Genomic DNA, 20,667 nt, shown 5'->3' with positions numbered 1-20,667 from the left:
GAAACAAAGTTTTTTTACCCCCCAAAAAAATCCTGATGAACGTATGGGGTTGAACTTCAACAACAGCATAGAAATCCATGCCCAAAATGAAGATATTTTTTTATTTATTGTAATGAACGTAAGAAAAACCAAATTCCACAAACTTGTTATTATTGTAGGCAAAACAATTGCTTTTAATACCCCTCAATCCAAAGATGTATGTACACTATTTCAATAACAAATCATTAAATGGTACAAACAAATAATGTAATATTGGTTGCGTACATTTGTAGAAAACTTAAAAAAATACATTGTATTTGGACCCCACGGAACATCGTTTCTTAAAATTAATACAATTTGTTTGCAGCAAGGACATGGAAGACCTGAAATTCACACTTGATTCTGCTCACTGCCATTACTTCACCATATACACAAATGAACAACAGTGCAAACTGCAAATGCTAATACTCCCTTAGGGCCAGCAGAAGGTTTTGTGGAATATAATACAGGCCTGAGTACATTAGGTTCTCTTTAAATGCACAATCAATCAATGACAACATTTTTGTGTGTGTACAAAAGTGTCATGCTTGTACGGCTAAACAGTTTTTTGCTTGTCTCGTCTCAAAAGGCAGCACGATGATACACTTAACGTTAATTATTTGATAAATTATATTATACAAACTACATTATGGGAGCCAGCTTCCCAACATTCTCTCTCTGATCATATTTTAATATTCACTTGGAAACGCTAGAAGAGTTTCCTCTCATAGCCTGACATCATGTTTGATAAATAGTGAAATGAAGAGCCGTGCGGTAACAGAGTGCACCAGACAGACTCCCGTCACACTGAATGTTCCTGTACACGTCAACACACCGGAGAGCGGCTCCGCTTTAAGCAGACACAGCCAGCAATGGCCGGGGTGTCCATGGCAACCAGAAAGCGCGGCCCACCACCCTCCGTGTGAACCGGTGCGTTGACTAAAGCGACTCTTTTGTTATTTTCCTCCCTCGCCCCCCGCCCCCCCCACCCCGCCCCCCTTCTTCCCTCTCTCTGTCGGTGAAGTGATCCTAACTTCCAGGTAGCTTTCTGAAGAAATTAAAGGTGTCTCCCTTGCGTTGAATTTACCACTTTCCAGGAATGGGCGTTCCGCACTCGTACCACCCTACGTAGGTGGAGTGAGAGTTCCCGCCGATCTCGCCAAAGTGGACAGGTTCCTGGCGCATCGCTCGGTAGAAACCTGGTGCAGAGAGAAAGAGACAGATGAAGTTCCCTTAAGCTTATGTACATATGTACAGTTAGGCTAGCGTAACTGTACATAGGATATGTAAAGTTGACGTAACAAAGTGTTATAACACTATGGTGAGCCCTCCAAGTTTAGAGGCCTCTGTTGGATCGCAGTTCTAGTTCTGCATTTCTTGGACTGCATTTCTAGGAACCTTGTTTATCCCCTTAATTTAATAGCTTTAAATACCTTAAATAGTACCTACTTATACGTTTAAAGATTTATTCCACCAAAATACTACTGAAAGTGCACCCTCTATTGCAGGAACAGAATACTGCTGGTTCTGTCTTGGGGCCACAAGTTGGCCCCCAACGTGACGTAACTTCACATTCTCTATGAGGGGCCCAGGAGTGATTACTTTTGTCGTCGGACTGTGACCTACCTGGTTTGCTGGGCAGCTGGTCAGCCATTAGCTGTGAGCCGGTACGCCCATCCAGGAAGGAGTCTACGAACTGACAGTGGTCTTCACCGTGTCCAGTCTGGTCTCCGATGTTGTAGAACTTCCCTGATGGGGAGGAAGATAGCTTTGTTAGAGACCATCCGGACCTTACGAGTTCACATTCTGTTTATCTCTGCAGATCAGCACTCAGGCCTCGAGCACATTGAAAGTGTTTAAGGAGTGATAGGACCAATCAGCGCTAGGGGTGTTTAGTGGATGAACAAGGAGCCCTCCAGTCTGCATAATATAAAACCTTCCTCCGCACCCGAGGAAGGCTTAGAAATCAACGGGAGAGATCAAAACTTTTTAATCTAAGGTAAACCAGATAAAGATGTTAAAAGATTAACAGAAATATACACAGAAGGCTTTTCTCAGAGGAGAAGAGATTACTTCCAACTGGAGTCGGCCAAAGCGAAGAGAGAAAAAAGTGTGTGGAATACGTGTTTAATCTGGTTGGCTGGAGTTTTTTTAACAGTATAAGGTTGCACCCATATATGGATATCAATGGCTGCCCAGCCACGCCCAGAATGATATTCATTGCACAACGCACACTTGAATATCTGGATGGATTCACATGGCTAGGAGGAAGATGTTAGGGAATTTGGATCATCCATATGTTTCTTATCATATGTAGAAAGGCTCACCCAGATGATAAGTCCACGACTCAGCAGCACACACCTACCATTGAGTGAGTCGCTCAGGTAGATTTTATATCTCAGCGAGTTGCAGAGCTGGATGCCCACAAACTTGCGGTACCAGGTCCTCTTCACGTACTGTTTTCCATTGCACTCTGAGTACGCGTCGGCTTTGAACGGGAACTGAGTCCAGATGGCGTCTTTCCCTGTGGAGCACAGGAGACAGACAGACATGAGGTCAACCTGTAAATGGGATCTTCTATCGAAGAGGCGCACATCCGCGAGGCCATACTCGGAGCCCCGAGACTTAAAACACCTTTCCCCTGCTGTTATATGACGGGCACCCCATAAAAATAACCCAGAGGTGACTCACCTGAGACGTTCTCGCTAACCCTGGGATCGGCTGCACACAGGAAAGACACAGAGAGGAAGAGCAATGAGTTAGTTAGTAACAGGAACACCTTTTTTATCAATCACACTATCTCTTTGAATCACTCTTTAATTCCACTGATAAAGAACATTGCTTTTGTATTAGCTTCTCAGAATCAATGCCTGTTTGGCATTAAATGTAAGCTTTCAAAATGTGGGGTTTGATTGTTAAAAGGCCAGCCGATAGTTAACCCAGGCACTCTGCTTTTATTTGTCTGTTGTTGGGCCCTAGTAAAACAAAGACAAAGTGTTCTAAAAAAGGATGTGTCCGCAAGAGAATAACAATCAGCTTTTATCGCATGTTTGTTGGTCCGCATCTGTTTTTAACTGTCTCATTAGGGGATTAACAGTATTAATAAATGTAGGTCAGGTGACTATGGCCTAAGCGATGTGTGTGCATGTGTTTTAAATGAGCCAGAGGAGATGTTTGGCAAGCCCAAGTTACCCCTGGGTCTTAATCAGCCGGCCTGGCCCCAAATGGCAGTCCTCTTCTGGAAACCACTCGGCCATGTTGAAATCATTAGACCCCACAACAGCCTAAATGCTCACCTCTGGAGATGCTAAGCTACACTAATCAGAGTGTCGTTATGAGCACTCCACAGAGAGAACTCACTGCGCACTCCGGAGGAGTAATCCCAGGTACACTGTTGCAGCTATCTCCGGTGAATAGGGATTTTCTCTGGTGTGGTCCAGAAAATGACACACGTGGAGGGGAAAAAGGATGGTTGCGGTTTAAACCTACCTGACTCTGTGCTAAAAGTAACAGGCTCACTGAACGGTCCAGATCCATGCTCATTCTTTGACACCACGGTGAATTCATAACTGAGGGGGAAAACCAGACACACATAAAACACAGACAGAGCACATATTGTTACTTCAATGGACTGACAAAGACACAATATCCATCCTGAGTTCATTGGAATACCACTGAAAATGTTCTATTCTCAGTTTATGTTGTGTAGGCAGGCACACATCCCTTCCAGGCATTTATAGTTACATTAAGTGAAATGTGAAATAAGGAACAGCTATTGGCTTTCCGTAGGTTTTTTGTGGGTTTAAGATTGGGTTACTCCCATCCCCTAAAGTGAGAAAACGAGACCCTTTGCTTTTTTTATAGCTCAGTACACACACACGTGCACACATGTGGATGTGTGCACGCAGAGACCTAATGACTATTCCACGTGCTCTTTTCAAATGTACTGGCAACTGTTGATCCAGCATACTGGGTCCTCAGAAAGGTTCTGGAGAATTTGGAGTCTCCAGATGCTAGCTAGGGCCGAATGTAATGAAATAAAAACACTTTTTAGAAACTCCACCCAGTTTTACTATGATTTTGTGTAGAAATCCCCTTCATTTTACTCAACAAATGGTAAAACAAAAGTTTAGTATTTGAATGAGCTCTAGTCCTTTGGTCCTTAAAAATATAAAAACATAAAAAGGGCCTTATCAAGTCAGCATGTTTCTGCAAGAATCTCACTTTTATGTGTTGACATGACATACTGTTAACCTCATTATTTTAATGAACAACGTTTCAAGTGCATCGTCGCAATGCATAATAAAACACATGCACCATTATTTGTATCACATTGTAAGGATATACAGGGTTTATTCAAGGGGTTTGGCTTAAGTATGCAACTGCAACTTTTATCAGTCCAAGTTCATAACCTCACTTGATCTTCAATCTTAATTTTGGTAACAACGCAATTCAACGCAAGGGGGACACCTTTCATTTCTTCAGAAAGCTACCTGAAACCTAGAGATTTTCCTACAGAGATGAAAGCGATGATCATTGTGTCTCAATCTTGAAATGATAGAAAACAAACAACCTTCTAATGATGTTATTAAGGCTTATCAAGGCGCAGATTAAGTGCTAAATGATTCCATTTGCCATTAATCCATTGCAATCTCACAGAATTCAGCCTATTTCCTTCTATTCCTGTTTAGGCAGCTGTAATAGGTGGTGTCTATTCACCCTCCTGGCTACGGAGCCCAGCGGGTGACCAATTACCGCACACTCATGTGTCCAAGCCAGTCACCAATTACGTGCACTCAAGTTACGGTTAATTACAGCGAAACGAGCCTACGGCTTTTTTCCCGCTTTGCGGAAGTGCAATCTACACAAAAGTGGACTCATCCCTCTGTGATGTGTCAAGTTTCTTTGACGTTTGTAAATCCTGTTGTCCATCACTTTTAAACACGCAGCATCACCAGCTTCAAGTTGATCATGGCCTTTTCCTGCGCTGTAGTGTGTGTGTGTGTGAGTGTTTTACCTGCTCTCCGGCTTGAGGTTCTCCACGGCCGTGTGTGTCTGGTTGGTCGTCAGTATGGACACCTCTTCCCCATGGGGGCCTTTAGTCGTGGAGATCACCTCGTACACTGAACCAAAAAGAGGCACCAGTGTGTTTAACGACACAAACATTGCCGCAGCTGAATCAGGGAGGTCTGGCACTTTAAAGACCCAACGGCATCTTACGGATGTGAGGTTAAGTGCAGATTGCACCCTCGTTGTTTCAAGAGGGATGGGAACATTAGGCTAAATGCTATTAATCCAGGTCCAACCAAAAGGGACTTAGCCTGGAGCATCCTGAAGTGTGGCCTCCTCCTCTCTGACACGCTGTTAGCATGAATGAAAGACCTTCCCCCGATACATTACAGCCTCATTAAGGCTCACCAGCTCTGATGAACTCCTTGTGTGAGGAGGCCTCAACGGTAAACGGCTGTACTTGTGTCCCTGTCTGTGTGTGTGTGTGTGTGTGTGGGTGAGTGTGTGCACGTGCGTGCGTGTGTGCGTGGGTTTGTTTTGCATTCAAGAAAACCAAGCCAAAGTCCAAACATCACCTCCCGTCATAACAGTCTGAACTGTCTTTTCAAAACATCCATTTCCTCCCCATTGTCTCTCCTCTCTCCACACCCCCTCTCCCCCCCAACACACACACACACACACACCGTGCACGGCGACCACCACCCGAGCGTACCCCTGGTTTCGTTGTCCGACTTCTCCCAGTCGAGGATGACGAAGGACGGGCAACCCTCCACCGTCACCACAGTGAGGTTGGTGGGGGGCAGGCGGGGGGCCGCCGTGGCGTTCTGCTCGCCCGCTTCCTCGTCGGGGAAGAAGGTGAGGGAGTTGGTGATGGAGCAGGGCTCGTCCGGCTTCTTGTCCGTCTTGTAGACCACATGGGGGGCTGTGGCGGCGGCCGAGGAGAAGGAAGGCCGCCCAACCAAAAGCAAAAGAAAAGTTATGGTTGATTCAGAAAAAGTAGTGGTTCCCTACTTGCGGTTCGCCTGATTTGCATATGAGTCTGCGAGAGACTTGTAGGAGCAGTGTGTATTTTTGGAACCTTTTTTTATTCAAACAAAAAAATAATGAGAATCTGAAAGGTTTTGATGAGATCTCGAAGAGGTCCTGAATATGCAAACAGCCATGAGGGTGCATGCCGCAGTGACTAGACTGCTTATAGCTCAGTGTTCTGCGATGAGCACACAACCCCTGAGACATTGATATAGCAGGCAGAGGCTGATTGGGATGAAATGATGTATGTGGAAGCCGATGCATATAAATTTAAGTGGGAGGGGAGGGGGGGAAGACTCACCCACGAAGCGCTTCTTGCCCATGGCGTCGACGTCTGACGCAGGCTGGGAGCTGAATATGGTGGAGTTCTCTGATATATCAAACCGGCTGCCTAAGAGGAAATGTGTGAGAAGAGTTGGCGTGAGGTTGGACGTGCCCTGGAACTCTCTGTGCTCCTTCTTTTACAGCCTTGGCACTGCTGAGTGGCCATTTAGTGGTGAATGCTCTGGCTCGCTCCCTCGCTGTCTTACCTGTCCCTTGTTCGTTTAGTTTTTTTCATTTTATCCTTTTAGCACACTCTTTCTCTCTCTCTCTTTCTCTCTCTCTCTCTCTCTCTTGCTATATCTCTCTCTTGCTGTCTCTCCGTCTCTTTCTGTCTCTTTCTGTCTCTCTCTCTCTCTTTCTCTCTCTCTCTCTCTCTCTCTCTCTCTCTCGCTCGCTCTCTCAACTCGCTGTATCTTTCTTTTCCTGTCCCTCTGTCTCTTTCTGTCCCTCTCTGTCTCTCTCCCTCTGTCTCTCTGTCTCTCTCCCTCTCTCTCCCTCTCTCTCTCTCAGTCACCATTTTTCCACCTGCAACCATGCACTCTAATTGACTAATTGACTTCTTACAGTGAAACCAGGCATGTAGGTTTCCCGGACACATAAACAAACAGTCACAGTCATTGATGATGTCACTATACCATTAAATGCTGGAGAAGAGGTGGTTGTGGTTTTGCGCTCTTGTTTGGGCTTGGCCGTCACCAGGGGGAAATGCTTTAGGATGGATTCCTTCTCGCCCTGCTTGAGATCCATGGGTTTATCTAAAGGGAAAGAGGAGGGCGGGGAAGGAGAAGAGATCAGCTCACTGCTATCGGGGGCTGTCCATGCATTACCGCTTTGAACACTCTGCACTGCACAGGAACTCAGCACGCTGTCCCTGGGGGCGGGAGAGATTAGGGGTCAATCGTTGCATAACCAGCATTGTGCGGTTTGAGAGAGGAAAAGACACAGGATGATTGCACACACATACACACACACACACACACACACACACACACACACACACACACACACACACCCACACACATACTCTTGGACACACATGTATTACAGCAAATATTTGCAGAAGCAAATATTTGAAGAAGGAAAGGAGTGAAACAATTAAGGGTATGCACAAGGACACCAAGCTTCAGCAAACCTGTTCATAAAAAAACAAATAACAAGCCTTGAATTGAAGCAAAATCATCATGTAATGTACATTGTATTGAATATTAATTTGGGATGTGAATAAATACATTTCCTTTACTGAAATAAGAAGAGAGAAATATCTTATTTCTAAATTAGTTTTTCTCCTAATGCTTCTGTGGTGGTAAACCTCACCATGGTGGTCACTGGGTTTCCCCACCAGGTTTGTTCTCTTGCTGACAGGAAGAGAGGGGCGCCGAATCGGAGGGGAGCCTGGGAAAGAGAGTCCATTGTAGGGTTAGGAGCTACAAATGAAGTCATTTCGGTCGGCACTGTAGGAGAGATGCAGAATTGAAAATGAGGAATGTCTTTTGCACGGTAGACGCGTGCAATGATATTCTCAGGATTAGGTGGGATGAACAAGCCTGTGGTGAGCTGGGTGATGGCGAATCAGGGGAAAGTATGCAAACACAGACAAATGCAAGCAGCAATAAAGTACATCAAAGTCAGACAGATTTGATGTGAAATGGCGAAAGGTCTCTCATGAACGTGCCACTGTGGTGACCTGCCACATGTCTATGAAAAGCCCTGATGAAAACCATGTTTATTTTTAATAACCATAAAACAACCACAGCCTTAACTGCAAAATTCTAAATATTGCTGCCAAGAAATTTATATATATATTTAAAAGAAAATCCTAAAATAGGGTTATTAAATTGTAGCTGGGTTATTAAAATAATAAATCTGTATTGTTCCTTCTTTGATCTATTGAGTGTTTCTTTGTTTTGTTTTTTAAAAGCTTCGATTTTTTCTACTTAACTTTGACAGCTATTAGTAATGTAACTGTTGCGGAGTTGCTGAATAACATGACTACAAGAAAGAGCAGGGCCTCGAAATGAAGTTACATCAACTTTAACTATGAAGTTAACTTCAACTTTAACTTTAACTTTAAAAGTTCAACATAAGCATCCTCCTATCAGTAGACATGATCATTACTCCAAATCTATGATGAGGTCGATTCTGCCTTCGGCAAATACATCAATTGTTGGAGGATGGAAAGTGGAGATTTCCTGTGCGTGTTTCACTTCTCGGCTGCTAAGATATTGTCCCGCTCCTATGACAGAGGTTCTACCAACTAAGAATTATCTTAACTCAGACCATCGTTAGTCTCTGCAGACTGTAATTACCCATGGCAGCCGTTGTCAGCTCATAAATATTTCCCTTGGCTTATTTTATCCTTGGACCCTGCTGGACATGACCTCCATGCAGCATAAATCAGTGATTTCTGGCACAAACCCCCTCGAGAGATGAGTTGAAGCTAGCAAGAGGAACCCCAATCGCATCTGCTAGCATGTCTCGCTGATTACCACCTACTATACATTTCAAGCACGCTGCCGGATCACACATGGAGCGACTTTAGCATAATGGCAAACATATGCTGAGAGAAAAAGACTTAATTTAATGGCTTAGACAGGTACTAATATACCAACCCTGTACCGCTAATCACGAGGGAGTCAGAAAGCGAACGGAATGATCAAGAAACAAAACTGAGAGTAGACCTAAAAAGGAGCGACTGTCATGCACAACTGGAACAGGAGAGTTGAGATCCAAGCTGGAGCCGATGTGATGTGCATGGGCCATGACGTGCTGCCTGGCAAGGCTCTGCTTTACCTCAAACTATTCCGATGGTAGGTATTTTTTTGGCCCGGGGGTTAAGAGTTGCGGTCGGTGAGGCGCTGCCTCTTGTGGTGCCAGGTCTGAGCTGCACAATGTTATCACACTTTGATGTGGGGGTTAAAACAGCAGTTGTGGTGGTGGGGGGGGGAGGACCGGGGCTCCTGCTTCTTGTCAGATCCTTGGCGTTTCCGGGATGATGTGAAACCGTACACCTTGAAAAAATATCCGGGGTTCACAAACGCATCACAGTGACATGGATGGTTTTAATGAGTGACTTGGTCGTCTGAGAAGGCCTCGAAACTCCAATGCTTCCAAGGAAGGAAAAAGAAAAGATCTACGGAGTACAGTTCAGTGTTTTTACAACAATAAATAATGTCTAACATTCATTTGCCGTTGCTTGTCGTACTTCCATTTCACTTCAGAATGAGACGAAATCATTCGGTCATTGGAGGATAAAAACGAAAAGAGAGATGAATCAAGTGAAGATGCGAGGACGATGGAGCACAGGGTGGACTGGCGAGATAGTATTAATATATACCTCTTTCTGTAGAGCTGCTTCCAGTGAGCCGTGCGGCTCCTTGAAGACCTCTGAAACCGTCCAAGTTTCCAGAAATAACACACACACACACCGCAGCTGGGACATGGGACTGAAGCACAAATATCCCTCACAAGCTATGAACGCGAGGGGTGTGAGAGAGCGTCACCACAACGACATGTGGTCCAGACGTAGGTTACGCTCCTATTAGAGACTGATTTAATTCTCTCCCCATTAATTGAAACCTCTGAGGCACATCGGGGGGTGGGGGGGGCGCCGTGCAAAAAACAGGCCAAACGGGGCAAACCACATGAAAACGTCCATTTTTCCAGCAGGGCTAAAAAAAGGGCTCCAAGGACAGGTGTCTGCCAAAACTCAGGGTGACAGAGAGGAAAACATTTGGCTTCAGTCTCAGTCAAGTATAGAATAATGACGCTACACAGAAAATACAACACAGAATGGCTGCACACTGGGAAAGAGGGCAAGCTGCCAAATCACAGAGCAGGAAAATGTCAGTTGAGTCGGCTGAATGGGGGGGGGGGTGATGGGATGGGTCCCTTCTCAGAGGGAAGGGGTTAGTTGGTGAGGGACGCTCGGATGATGATGGTGGGTTAGTTTATCTTTACCCAGTTTATCTCTGGACCCCATCAAGGGCTTTTGGATACCATGGCCCTTGTGACGCTCCCCGGAGGCTGCAGAGAGAATAGGCTCTGTTAGGAGAGGCCCACGTGTCTCTGTGTGTCAACACACACAAACCCATCGGCGGTTAAAGAATACAACCCCCGCAACGAGTGAGGTGTGGGTTTAAGAGGATTTAGCCCGCTGAGAGGGAAGTCAGAGAAGAAAGAAAGGTTTCACAGACTTCCCCAATACTGAAGGGTTTTGTCAGTGGGAATACCGCTGGGAAGCTGTGTTCCAGCTTTCCCTATTATAACTATGTTTATTAACTGGTGGGCCTTTGGAGCCTTTTTATTTTCTTCTTTTTGTGGAATTTTGCTGTTGCTACAAAGTTTGCCGGTCTTACTACAAAGTGTGTGTGTGTGTGTGTGTGTGAGTGTGAGTGTGAGTGTGAGTGTGAGTGTGTGTGTGTGTGTGTGTGTGTGTGTGTGTGTGTGTGTGTGTGTGTGTGTGTGTGTGAGAGAGAAGGAGAGAGTGAGAAGGACAGAGAGAGAAGGCCAGAGAGAGGAAGGACAGATAGAGAGAGAGAGAAGGCCAGAGAGAGGAAGGGCAGATAGAGAGAGAGAGAGAAAGAGAGAGAGAGAGAGAGAGAGAGAGAGAGAGAGAGAGAGAGAGAGAGAGAGAGAGAGAGAGAAAGACAGAGAGAGAAGGACAGAGAGAAAAGGACAGAGAGAGAAGGACAGAGGGAGATTGGCGCTGGTGGTGGTGTTGGCTACATCTTGCTTGGCTTGGCAAGCCTGGCGCAGATGTGGTGTGTCCTGGCCAGACATCCCGCCAGGCCAGCATGAGGGAGAGCGTAAATCATGTTAATGATCTTGACCCGAGACACGCCGCTGCGGCTCCAGATTAAGGTGCTAAACTCACACCGCATACGTGGGCCTGGGAGAACCGCTCATGGACGCTCATTAAGAAGATACACACGGCTAAACGTGGGAGAGCCAAGGAGAAACGGGAGGCAGTGGTCCATCCTCACAGCCAGCAGACTGCCCCTGAAAAAGCTAAACATCAAAGCCACCGATAGAGTTGCGATAATCCAAATCGCAGACATTTCATGACTTTTTGAGCCCAGCGCGAAACATTCTCAGAATGGTAAATGTCTGTGTGTGTGAATGCGTGTGAGCAGCGTGAGGGAAGTCTGTGTGTGGATATGTCGTCCGTCTGTGTGTACTCAGGTGTGTTATGAGGACCTCGCCGGGGGAACGCTGGAGGAGAGAGTGGAGAAAAAGGGGGCGACATAGTGGTGGATGAGGTAGACATTTGACAGACATATGCTCCATTACCCCCGGGCACGTTGAAGCGGTGGGTGGAGTTGAACACCCTTGTTGGCCTGCGGGGATCTAGAGGGGAGGCGGGGTTAGCTGCCACCCTGCCACGAGACTGGCTGGTGTTTCGGGTTGCCGGGGTGACACGCGTGGTCGAGCTTTTGGTGGTGGTCGCGGTGGTGGTGGTGGTGGTGAAGGTGGTGGTGGAGGTGGTGGTGGGGGCAGAGGTGGTGGTAGTGGTGGTGGAGGTGGTGGTGGTGGTGGTGCGAGGTACGGCGCCAGTGGACGGTCTCTTGAAGCCGGTACCTAGACAAGACATCAAGACACATTGAGGGGGTGGAGAGACGGGGGCGGGGGGGTTAGGAAACATCTGCTCCCAAGAGCGGCTCTTAGCAGACCTGGATGGAATGAAACGGTGACTGATGGAGACACAACGAGACAAAACAACGCACAAAAGCAGATTAGGGATAGAATGAAGATTGAGTTATATGGGTGAGGGTTTCAAAAGGCTGAGACAGAGCCAGAGTTTGGAGCGTGGTAGCTTGGGGGATGCCCTGGGGGGGTGGGGGGGGGGGGGGGGGGGGGGGGGGGGGTGGTGAATGTGACTGGGCCCAGAGTAGAGACAGGGATGGAAACAGGATGGATGGTGGTAGTGGAAATGGCGGTGGGGACAATGTACTGTGGAGGATGGAACAATGGGGGGAAGAAGCAGGGAGACCATCCAACACGTTGACGGACAGTTGGAAGGACCACGGAAAGCGCAGGGGGTCCCGTGTGCACCGATGACAACATGTAACGGGGCGAGCGTGTCATCATGTTTACCCTGCTTGTTACTACTGGCACTCTCGGCCGCCAGGGCGGGTCTTGGCAGAGGCTTGCCCACTTCGTGATGACTAGGTGCTGTGTGGAAGAAAACTTGCTTTTTTATCTGAAATGGCCTACTTTAAAACAACACTTTTATGAATTAGGCGCCTAGACCATCATCATGTAACTTTCGTTGGTTGTTGGTTGTAGCTTAGAACAACATAAACATGTCAATCCAACACATAGAAGACAACGGTAATACAAAACACAAACATGTTTTGATCATGTATTTATGACATCACTGATGGGAAGAGGTCATTACCCGTGGGGACTTGCAGTCCTGGGTTGACCCTGGGACGCCGGGTTTGTGGTGTGGCCTGAGACTGACGCCGAGGAAAAAGGTTTTTGGAGTGAGATTTCAGAGTCTCTGCCTTGGTTGGGGGCTGGGGCTGGATTTTTGTTTGTGGCTGCTGCTTGGGTGTGATCTTTGGCTTGGGTACGATTTGGGGTTTAGTCTTTGGTGGGGATTGTGGCTTGGGTCTAGCCCGGGGGTTGGGTGGCAGAGCCTGCTGGGGCCTTGACTGAATGACTTGCTTTGGTTTCTGTTCAAACTTAGGCCCTGCTTTGGTCTTTGGCAGGGGTTGTGTTCGAAACCAAGGCATGGTCTTATTGTGAAGGTTAGAATGAGTGACACTGGGGGTTTGGGACTGGTGATTGGTCTTTGTAGGAGGAAGTGATGCAAGGGAGGGCCGGAGCTTGGTTCGAGCCTGGGTCTGAGTAACATGGGGACGGGTTTTGGACTGGGGAGTGGTTTTAGGGGGATGTGGTCTGAGATTCTGCAGAGGATGGGTTTGAGTGGTGGTCTGCCTATTGTCATCAGTTGGAAGGGGCTTTGGCTGGACAGGACCACTTGTTTTGGGTACTAAAGACACGATAGTGGTGGAAAGGGGGAGCTTAGGAAGGACTCTGGGAGCTGGAAGAACATCCAAGAAAGGAGGGAAGACAGATCTGGAGTGGTCTTCTCCTAGGTTGTGCAAAAGAAAACAGTACCGCCAAGATGGCATAATACTGCACAGTGAGATAATATATCACATAGAAGGTCCTGTATGACAGTAGGAAAAGAAAAGGTTTAGTGCCTTAAAAATAGATAAAAGCAGGAATATAAATAATAATTGAGCACAGCACAAATTTAGAGCAATAAATGTTGAGGCCAATAGCAGCTGGCTTGAGATCTCTCAGCACTTTTCCTGGAGCAAACAGTAAGTTAGACAATGACTTCTCTATGGCATGAGACTGATAGCAGTGGTTCCATTTAGACGGCAAGCAGCCCACATGGAGGAGTTTCCAATACAACAACCGTATCCCTGCAGATCTCAGCTACCAAGCAACAGTGAAGGAATGGTATCCAAATCCATGAGGTTATAGGATGCCTTGAAGCATCAGGCTCAATGGCTGCTTATTGATCACCTGCCTTGGGATTTTGATGGACCATTCCAGATTGATTATTCAATCTGATCATAGGTTTTCCTTACGGAAAAACTAAGGAGTTAGGCAGAGAGGGAAAGCCAACAGAGAACCAGTGCAAGCAACGGAGCGTTCTAGGCCATCGGTACCTTCACTCTTTTTTATGGCCCTATAAGGTTTATATGACTGTTGTGTGTGTTTAGGAAAGTGGTAACGTTGCTAGGGAATACTGAGATCAACACGCCACCATGTTTATTTATGGAAGCGTTTGTTCTTGTTGCTGAACGATCATTAACGCTAAATGTGAAAATGTCTGACAATGAAAGGTATCTGTCTTAGATAACAACATAGGGAGGATGAGTTCATGGATGAAAAAATAACATACCGGACATAAGCAGCAAATTTCTTATTCCATTTGTAACATGTTGTTTGCTGCTGCTGGAAGTGCAATTTCCTGAAGCAACCTTACTGACGGATTAATAAAGTCCCTATCTATCTATCCATCCATCTATCTATCTATCAGATACTGGAAACTTGTGAAATAACTCTACCATATTCATAGATTTTGGTATAGGTCTTAATCTGTATTCAAATAAAGAATTTGCTTTGCACTACATGCTGGCAAACAAACATGTCCTGGCATTGACACTATATCACTAAGGAGTACACGTCATTTATGTCCACATGGGCAGTAATAACTGCTACCCAAACACGAGCCATTAAAGTTCTAACAATGATATGGCCATAATATTGTGCAACAAAAGCCGCCCTATGCTTGGGTCTTCGTTATGAACCTACTAAAGCAGTCCGCTGACATCACAGAAAAGTCCTGATTAGGGCATGCCAACCTTGCTCATGCAGCGCTGTCCGACTAGGCAAACTTTAGGACTCCATCGGCCAAGCCTGTGATTAAGCACGGCCGCGCCAGCAAAGTGCTTCAAATAAAATACCATGAATGTTTACCCATGAGCAGTTTGAGCAGAGGGTTTGTGGTTCCGGGGTTAGACAGAGAATTCTGTCTAGTGGCGTGGGTTGGAGCTGAGGAATATAACATATGTTATGTTATATGGAGTGTGTCCTTCACTTAATTTGGTGTTGATAAAAAAGTACCTGCATATTTCCTGCAAAGGTAGATTCAGAGGAAAGAGACGGAGATAGATGGACGACACACATGAGGAAGGTCAGAAACAGAGTGGAAGAACATTTTATAAACCTGTAAGCCTAGCTTTAGGTCAGAGGCGTCATTACCAAGGGTTGCTTTTGGGCCTAATATCCGGGTGACAGGCAGCCTGCCCTGGGTCCTGTTATGAAGAACTGAGAAGTAAAACATGGAAGAGATTTATTATGTTAATAATACATATCATATCAGGCATTGCAACATATTCCATGTACGGGCACCACAAATAATGATTAAAGTGCTGTGAAGAAAAAGTGACTTTTCCAAGTCAAGTCAATGATAGGCGTAAGGCTTCATGCCTCTCACATCCAGCCAACCTATGAGATGAAGGTTGTGAAATAAAAATCAGGAGGACGAGGCCTTATCTGAAAAACAACAAATCGACTCAGAAGTCTTCCAGTGCACAGACTCATAGCAGGGGTCACGGAGTAGAAGGGCCGAAGACGTTTCTGAGCAGCCATAAATCCCAGAGGCCTGTAAAAACTTTGCTGGTGTTAAACTGGGTTCAGAGAGTTTGACCGACATCAGGAGCATCTCCCTATTGGCTTACCAGGGCGAGGCGGGAAGGGGAAGGCGTGTGGGCCTCCGGCGAATGGTTTCTGCTGGGGGAAAGGATAAACAAAAAACATTGATGAAGACAGTGTTTGTAACGCATCGAGAGCCCGATCTGTCAACGGCTCAGAGTAAGTTCCACTATCACCATATCGAGATGTTATGACTTTTTCACAACTGACATTCTGTCCCCGTGTGCCTATTTCTCTGTGTTACATAAGCCAATGGCTTGCTACATCCCATCAAACGCCTGAACGCCACCATCAGGAATAGGTTATCCCAGTTTTCCTTTGAAAGTGCCAATGTTGTGAACGAGCGGACGTGGAGGCCACAGGCACCAGACCCAAACCACATTGCACAGCCGGAAACCCCTGTCGCCAGAGGTCCTTTCTCTCCGTCTTTGTCCCTCCTTTTAAATACTCCAGTCGGACGCTGAGCCAGCCGTGGGTACCTCGACTCTGGCTGATGCTGTTTCCATGCAATAGTTGAATGGAAACTCAATGATCAGAATATCCTTCGGAACACATTACACTCACATTACACTCACGTTTACACTCACAGGGACGGATGTTGCTCAGGATGTGGAGCAGGTTGACTTCCAACCGGAAGGTTGCTAGTTCTATCCCTGGCTGAGTGTCGAGATGTTCCTAAGCAACGTTCCTAAGTTCCTAAGACCCCTAACCCTAACTCTTCCCGACGAGCTGACTGATGCCTTGCATGGTTGCCTCCACCATGGGTGTGTGAATGTGTGTATGAATGATTGTAAGTCGCTTTGGATAAAAGTGCCTTCTAAATGTCCAACCTTTACATTTTTTAATGGAACTGAAGCTTACTACCAGCATTTGTAGCAAATCTCCTGTCTATGTGGGTTGCTCACGGCCATTTGACCTGAGATCTTGACTTTGGTGAGGTGGAGGAAGTGCACCATTAGTACTGTATAGCTTAGTGACTTTCACAAGCTTGTAGCAGTTAGGGTAATCTTACCCTCTGCTTAATGCAGTCACTGTAGAGATCAGTAGAACATTCAAAAGGGTATCAGTCACCAATAGGATTCAATTTACTTTTTTTCACATTTCAAAACAACACATACCGTAGGCTTCACTGGACGGGGTTTGTAGTGTTTCTGGATAGATTTGTCTGGAAATAACAATGCACAAGAACGTGAGCTCGGTGGAACTCACAGGAAGAAGGGGAATTAATGAAAAGCACGACATTTCAATCATCTCTTCTGTCAGGATCAAGACATGCAACTGAGACTCATACAAAGAGTGGATTAAGCTTTGCTTGTGAATTGCCTGAACAAATAAACAGAAATTGTTTTGGTTCTCTTTACGGCGCCCCACAAACCCATCAATATTTATGTGAGAGAGCTGAGGTTGCATACCTCCAATGTTGGTGTTGTGGATGACTGGCTTGCTCCACGTTCCGGGTCGATCGGGCCCATTGGGTTGCACACCAAACTCATAGGCTGTGTTGGGTTTGAGGTTATCGATGACTGTGTCGCTGGTGGGGCAGGTTTGGTAGTTCCACTTCCTGTGTCTCTCACGATAACGCACCGTGTAATGCCTGGGGGAAGACATAACAGATCGGTAAAGCAACCAGCTCATCTGATTTGGCCGATTATAGATTTCTAATGAATTGACCGCATGTAGGATCGTGGCTGAGTTGAGTTTGGGACACATGGTTTTGTTTTCTTGGCTGTCACAGTGATTGTGACTTTAAAAAGGGAGTTTATATTTCAATGGTGCAGGAGACAAAGGTGAAACGAGCATGTCCAAGCCAACTGTCAAGTATTATCCCCAAACTTCTCTGTGCATAGATAACTAAATAGAACCTTTGAAAGGAAGATCTGTTTTCTTTCTTTTAATTATTTAAAGAAAACCTCTAAACGCGCTGTGCACTCCTATAGGCTGATAGTCAAGATGATCCATACTTCCAGTCTGCCACAATATCAAACACCTGCATGCTCCCACATTGCAAACAGATTGAAGCCAATGCCCATACAGTGGTGTGGATTTAATATTTGGTTGGCACATCTTGTTTCGCAAACCCACCCTACACCTCCAGTCCATGGCCGGCACCTAGTCCAATGGACCAACACCACCTTACACCAATGCAACTCAATGTATGATATCAGAACCGTACATAACAAGTCACACACTCGCCCTTGCACCCTTCCTCCCTTTACAGCCATCTTATTTCTTTCATTGTTTTCCCGGGGTTGAGGAGTGTATATGTGGTGCTTTACGGGTGTGTTAACTCACCCCTCCTCCAGACAGTCATTCATGATGTTGCCCTCGTAGGGGGTCTTCAGCAGAGTTCCCCAGGACAGGAGCACTGACGTTGGGGTCACTGAGCCAATGACCAGATGCAGTGGCTTCTCCACTTGTACCTTGCCTGAGTGGAGAGAGGATTAACACGCCGTTTCAGACGCAACTCTCAAGATGTCTGATACTAAGTGCTGGTTTGTGTAAGTTTGGTATTGAAACCTTAGGGGCGCCTTTGGTGTTTACCTGTGCACTGTTTCTTCACGTCATTGAGTGGAATAGGCTGGACAGCAATGAGGTACTTGGGCTCAGCATCTATTAGAGGCAAAACAGGAATGATGATGATGATTATGATGATGATGATGATGTCGATGATGATGGTGATGACGATGTGGATGATGATGATGATGATGACGATGTGGATAATGGGCTATCCCCTTCAGGAGCCTGTGGCTGCCAAGTTCTGATCAAAGACCAAGACACAACCGGAGGAAAATGCCTGTGCCATTTGGACGATGTTGGGCTAAACAGCACAAAGTCAGGGATTTTGCGGAGAGTGGAGCCGCGGAGCCACAGGCCTCGTCGATTGTTTGTGTGATGTGCGTGTGGTTGTGTGTTTCTCTCAGAGGAGGCTGAGAATCCAGCCGTGACCAAAAGGGTTCAAATGCAACGCACGTGTTACAGCAATACGGACATTCCCCCGTTTGTCACGCTTACCAGGATACATCTTGTCCGGTTTTCTCACACACGCCCACATCCACCCCCACACACACCGTTAAAAAACCTCACATCAGCGTCTTCGTCTTACCCATCTCCGTCTCGTACGGCTGTCCGTTCTCCGGCAGCTGGATGTACTGCTTGGAGAACATGCTGCCGCCATAGCCCAGGATGTAGCCCTTCAGCTTGGTGTCAGCGTTGGGCCGCAGGAACTTCATGATGATGGTGTCCCCCGTGGCGTTGATACGCACCTTCATGTTCTGCCGTCTCACTGCGTGGGGGGGGGGGAGGGAGTGAGGGAGGGGGAGAGGAGGACAAGGTGTTTACGTCTTTTTTTTTGTCAGCCTGGGACAAAGCGTTCCGGCCTCTTGAGACAAATGGAGATGGTCCCCACATGGTCCTTTGTGAGTGAAATAATTCAGGAAAGCTCAATATGGGATCATGTCTAAGAAGGAATTATTCGCTCAGTTTGATTTCCAGGGAAACAGTGTTTTATTAATTGAACAATGTTTCAGGGTTCAGTTTCAGGGTTCTGATGTGCTCAAAGATTTGTGGGAAATTATTTCTAACTGGTGGTTTCCATTATTTCAAGGGTGGGCATGGTGCTCAGCTTGTTTTTATTCTGTGTTCGTAGAAGGGTTAAAATGGTATTAAAAGAGATATAAGGCATTCAACACAAACATGCCTCGTAAATCTATGCTCTTCTCTACCTATTAGCACAAACAATGCTTCTCCTTTGAAAACGGCCTCGGAATCAGGCCTGAGGCAGCAATAAAATTGAATCTGTAAACACTTGGTTAGAACTTGAGGTCAGCCAGAGGAGAGTTGAACCCCATTGGCAATAAAGCTTTATAAAATATTCCCCACCAAAACCTCACAAAGACAGGCAATACAAACAGTCATAAAACAAGAAATTCTTTACCCAGCGAGCGTTGGATGATGACCACAATTTACGGCTTTACAACAACTTCAAGTTGCACACGCTTGATCAAACAGTTGTAATGAGGACAGGAACACCCCAAGCGTAGGCCTACTGCTTCATGCAAGCTGACAGTTTGCGGCGGATAGAATAGTTTAGTCTTACATTCTTAGTAGGCCTACCTTGCTCGTAAATTAATGTCAGTTTAGAACTTATGACGACATGTGCTGTATTTAAACCTTTGTGGGTGTGCATGTGTGTGGGAATGTGTGTGTGTGTGTGGGGGGGGGGGGGGTTGAATATGTGTGTGTGTTTGTGTTTGTGAAAAGGTGTGCGTGCTTGCATGTCTATGAGTGTGTGTGCACGTTCTTGGGTGTATGTGGGTCTGCAAGTGTGCACGTTCATGCATGCAAGTAAGAGTGCATGTGTGTGTGTTCTTGCGTGCATGTGTGTGTGCGTGTGTATACAAAACATGTAAATAAACCAAGCACAATGAAGTGAGCGGGTGGCATGTTTACAGGATGTCTTCCAAGGTTTTGATACATAATAATAGCAGAGTTCTCTTGTGTTGAGCTGTGTTGAGCTCCGTTGTATTGCCGCGTGTAACCTTGGTTTCACTATTCAGTTGAGAGGGAGACGGTGGAACTGTGTTTCAGCGGGAGTGCCAGCGCTGTGCAGGGCCAAAATCATACACACACACACACACACACACACACACACAAAGAGCGACAGTGGAAAAGCAGGGGAGACTCCAATTTGGAAAAACTGTGCCGGCTGCACGTCGACGAGTTGCATGTTTCCTATCAAAAGTTGCATGTGTTCGGTTGCTGCCTGCTATAGTTCCAATCAAATGAAACACACAAACAAAACAAAAGTGTGGCTGCCTGGTGCCTTGGAAGGAGGTCTCCCACCGCATGAAATATGAGACCACTTCTGGCAGAGCTCGCAAAAGGCCAACGCAAGCGAACCCTGGCGGAGTCCCACGTGAATCCCGCCCCACACCCCGGCTCTGGGCCTGCTCCCTGACTGGGGACAGCAACATGCATCAGTATTTCCAGGCTAAGATGAATTAGTCTTTAGAAAACATGTCCAGCTATGGGTCCAACAACCAATCA

The 20,667-nt window shown here is 46.3% G+C and overlaps 1 protein-coding gene across 10 annotated transcripts in view; it reads right to left on the bottom strand.

The window, feature by feature from the left end:
- Positions 1-87: 87 nt before the first annotated feature.
- Positions 88-20,667, bottom strand: part of abi3bpa (ABI family, member 3 (NESH) binding protein a) — a 25,867-nt gene continuing 5,287 nt past the window's right edge. The window contains exons 2-23 of one of the 10 annotated variants that reach the window (XM_079733636.1): positions 18,725-18,904; positions 18,163-18,231; positions 17,914-18,046; positions 17,034-17,215; positions 16,740-16,786; positions 15,648-15,699; positions 15,169-15,234; positions 14,884-14,958; positions 12,779-13,480; positions 12,475-12,552; positions 11,671-11,958; positions 10,339-10,404; positions 7,696-7,773; positions 7,017-7,136; positions 6,359-6,448; positions 5,741-5,950; positions 5,036-5,141; positions 3,508-3,587; positions 2,710-2,739; positions 2,384-2,542; positions 1,645-1,767; positions 88-1,217 (exon numbers count right to left, since the gene is read on the bottom strand). In XM_079733636.1, the coding sequence (XP_079589762.1) occupies positions 1,102-1,217; positions 1,645-1,767; positions 2,384-2,542; positions 2,710-2,739; positions 3,508-3,587; positions 5,036-5,141; positions 5,741-5,950; positions 6,359-6,448; positions 7,017-7,136; positions 7,696-7,773; positions 10,339-10,404; positions 11,671-11,958; positions 12,475-12,552; positions 12,779-13,480; positions 14,884-14,958; positions 15,169-15,234; positions 15,648-15,699; positions 16,740-16,786; positions 17,034-17,215; positions 17,914-18,046; positions 18,163-18,231; positions 18,725-18,904 (3,050 nt within the window). In that variant the 3' untranslated portion in view covers positions 88-1,101. The remainder of the gene's footprint in view (positions 1,218-1,644; positions 1,768-2,383; positions 2,543-2,709; positions 2,740-3,507; positions 3,588-5,035; positions 5,142-5,740; positions 5,951-6,358; positions 6,449-7,016; positions 7,137-7,695; positions 7,774-10,338; positions 10,405-11,670; positions 11,959-12,474; positions 12,553-12,778; positions 13,481-14,883; positions 14,959-15,168; positions 15,235-15,647; positions 15,700-16,739; positions 16,787-17,033; positions 17,216-17,913; positions 18,047-18,162; positions 18,232-18,724; positions 18,905-20,667) is intronic. The other 9 variants (XM_079733638.1, XM_079733639.1, XM_079733640.1 and 6 more) reach the window with 9 other exon arrangements.

This window comes from Pollachius pollachius (genome assembly GCF_949987615.1).
Source record: "Pollachius pollachius genome assembly, chromosome: 3".
In the NCBI taxonomy this organism is placed as follows: Eukaryota; Metazoa; Chordata; class Actinopteri; order Gadiformes; family Gadidae; genus Pollachius; species Pollachius pollachius.
The sequence above is the reverse complement of the archived record's forward strand: the minus strand, read 5'-3'. Positions and strand labels throughout refer to the sequence as shown.